Raw genomic sequence first — 3,190 nt, forward strand, 5'->3', positions numbered from 1 at the left:
TGTTTATTAACGTTAGCTAATATGAGGCCAGAAACCAGCACAGCACACAGCATGATCAAACCACTTCTCCTGTAAAAAAGGAAAGGGACTAAAAGTAGGTAATTTGAGTAGAAATAAAAAGCTCCTGTTAATCTTTGCAGTGATGTATCAGTGCTAAGTAACACTCATTGTTGGAGCAGGTTGCTGTAGCAAAGCTGTGTGTAGGAGTGATGTTCTCAAAAGCAGAGTTACAGCAGTTTTTTCAGTTTATTTATTTCTTTTGATCTTTGTTCCCTGAGCACATTATTTCACAAACAATATTTATCAAGTATTCATTGTTGAGGAAGCATAAGGCCATATAGTATAAGGCCTATCACATAATAATGACAATAAATACATAGTAATACAGTCAAGCCGGAAAGTCTGCACACCCCTTTCCCCTCCTACACGTTTTATTTTGCTACAGGCTTATTCATTTTGAGCCACAAAAATGCACATTTTCTTAAAAATCTAGATGTAAATGTAATTATTTAATAATTTAATTAATGTAATAATTATTTAATAAATTATCTTCCTAGCTCCCCGCTGAGGCCAGCAGAGGGGGACATTACAGTGCTGTGCAAAACCATTATTAATAGGCGGTATTGTATGATTGTCTTGGGCCGCCTTAAATTCAGAAAAAAAACAGATGCACATTCAGACAGTAGAAACAATTCTAGGCGAAATTCTGAAATTCAGCGTAACGTTGCACTGCTCTCTAATTTCCTCAGTAACAAAGCTCAGTTTAGTAGTGCACACATCATTCTTACATTTGAAATGCTTGCGTCTTATTAAGCCGTTGTCTGCACCTGCCATTGGCACTGGACTGGGTTTGTGCTGAAGTTCTTGAAACAGTAGCCAGCAACACCACACAGCAGCACAACAGCCACGATGATGCCTAAGAGCGCCCAGCTGCCAGGTTCTGCACAAACACATGGAGGTCAAGACTCTCTCACTGTCGTAGTACAATCAGAGCACTGCACAATTTCGACATGTTAAGATTCACCAGTTTCTGACAGTAATGACTGAAAACGGACTAAACACATGGGGGACAATGTTACCATTAGGAACTTACCAGTGAGTTCCAAAGAGATGACTTTGACCTCGCGACCTTTACCATCGAAGATCGTGTACTGGCCCACATCTGAAACGTTGACATTAAGCAACTGGATGCTGCTGCTGGTCACTTGGATCCGGTTATCGTAGTTGGTGAGATTCCTCACTGGTGAGCCTTGCTGCACCAACATGAGGTTCACATCCTTCTTGGAGAAGCGCAGACTGACTTCGTCCTTCGAAAGGCCAGCAAATGATATGGTGAGCTCCTCTCCAGCCACACAGTACTGGGTATGTGCTGAGGCTTTTAAGGCAATTAGGAAGGGTAGAGTTAGACCCTAAATTTCACTAATTTTACTACTAAATTAAGGGAAGCAATAAAGACAGACCAGAGTTACTTACTGACAACCTTTACTTTAGTGACACAAATCACTTTTCTCACGTTGTTGCTCTGAGTGTAGTCTCCCTGATCCTCAAAGTTCACAGAGTTAATTATGAAGTTCCTATCAAACCCCGATCCCTTCACTGCTCCTCTTTTGGGATGGACACTGCTGGACCAGATAATGTAATTCTGGGATTTATCCACAGATGTAAATCCCAATGAATCAATCTTGGATAGCAGGTAGATGTTCAGCTGATGTCCATAAGGAACTTCCATATTCTCAATTTGTGAGGCACAGGGATCTGAGAGGAGAGAGGAGAAGTGAAAAACCTCATCCAGCCAACATGTGACCTCTGTGACATCTATAACATTTAAGTGAATCTGTTCCTTTTCTGAATTAACATTATATGTAGTTTGAATAAGTGACTAAATAAGTATCAGTTGCTTTGTGACAATGCTGCTTATTCCAAGCTCAATATAAATAAATACTGTTTGACTTTTCACTCTTTAAAGTCTGAACCATCAAATAAATGCCAGATTATTAATATCCTTTCAAACTGGATTTTTGGATTTCACCTCCTGACTAGTTTAGATCAAATAACACTTTGCATCCACTAGAGCCCGGGGGTCACGAGTTCAAATCTCAAGCCATGCGCCTTTGCCATCAGCTGCCGGAGTCAGAGAGAGCACAATTGGCCGTGCCCTCTCTGGGTGGGTAGATGGCACCCTCTTTCTTCAACACTCTAAAGTGATGTTGGCTGGCACGGGCGTTTGTTAGCTGGGGTGGTAGAGCTGGAGACCTGGAGACCTCTGAACATGTTGGTTGCCTGGTGATGCCGTATCGGCAGCATCGCCAGGCAACGAAAAGAGGCAGCAGTTGGCTGCTCATGTTTTGGGGAAGACATGTGTTAAGTCCTTACCCTAGTGTCCTAGGGGGAGTAACCAATGAGTGGGTCAATTGACAATACCAAATTAGGAGAAAAAGGGGACACTTGAATGGACTTTTATTTTGTACCATATTTGATACATTTTATAAAGAAAGCAAAATAAAAGTTGCCTTTAAAATTTTACTCAAGTCATTTCAAACTGTATGTAATTTTTTTGGTGTGTGCAGTGCACATATAATCCACCAGGGGGCAGAAAAACATGTACCTGTTTTTATTTCCCCATGTAATTAATTTGTATGTTATGTATTATATATTATCGCTATTATTGATACAGTATCTACAGTTATTAATTGTATTGATGTGACCACAGTGTGTAGTGGAATGATTTTAGCAGCAGGAGCTCACCAGTGACTTTTAAAGTGATGATCTTGACTTCACGATCTTTACCATCCAAGAGTGTGTACCTCCCCCCATCTGACACCTGAACTTCAAGCACCTGGATACTGCTGCTGGACACTTCAATCCGTCCATTGTAATTGGGCCGATTCCTCACAGGTGAGCCCTTCTGTACCAGCATGAGGTTCACATCGTTGTTGGAGAAACGTAGACCAGCTTCATCCTTCCGAAGGCCGCCCAGTGAAATGGTGAGAGTTTGACCAGTCTTTAAACTCTGGGTTTCTGCTGAGGCTTTTAGAGCCATAGGGGAGAGCAGCGTTAGACTCATAGTAAAGTGTAAACCGTTAGACATAAGAGGCATGAAGACCACAGTCACTTACGGAGAACTTTTACTTTGGTGTCAGAAATCACTTTCCTCAAGTTGTTCCTCTGGGTGTAGGTTCCCTGGTCATCA

General features: G+C 41.6%; 1 protein-coding gene across 1 annotated transcript in view; it reads right to left on the reverse strand.

Moving 5' to 3' along the window:
• Nucleotides 1-762: 762 nt before the first annotated feature.
• The window catches only part of LOC140554254 (uncharacterized), a 2,480-nt gene continuing 52 nt past the window's right edge, over nt 763-3,190 (reverse strand). Inside the window, exons 1-5 of the mRNA XM_072677124.1 lie at nt 3,117-3,190; nt 2,746-3,027; nt 1,474-1,755; nt 1,094-1,375; nt 763-940 (exon numbers count right to left, since the gene is read on the reverse strand). The exon at nt 3,117-3,190 is cut by the window's right edge and continues 52 nt beyond it. Coding sequence (XP_072533225.1) covers nt 810-940; nt 1,094-1,375; nt 1,474-1,755; nt 2,746-2,917 — 867 coding nt within the window. The 5' untranslated portion in view covers nt 2,918-3,027; nt 3,117-3,190 and the 3' untranslated portion in view covers nt 763-809. The remainder of the gene's footprint in view (nt 941-1,093; nt 1,376-1,473; nt 1,756-2,745; nt 3,028-3,116) is intronic.

The sequence above is a fragment of the Salminus brasiliensis genome, chromosome 4 (genome assembly GCF_030463535.1).
Source record: "Salminus brasiliensis chromosome 4, fSalBra1.hap2, whole genome shotgun sequence".
In the NCBI taxonomy this organism is placed as follows: domain Eukaryota; kingdom Metazoa; phylum Chordata; class Actinopteri; order Characiformes; family Bryconidae; genus Salminus; species Salminus brasiliensis.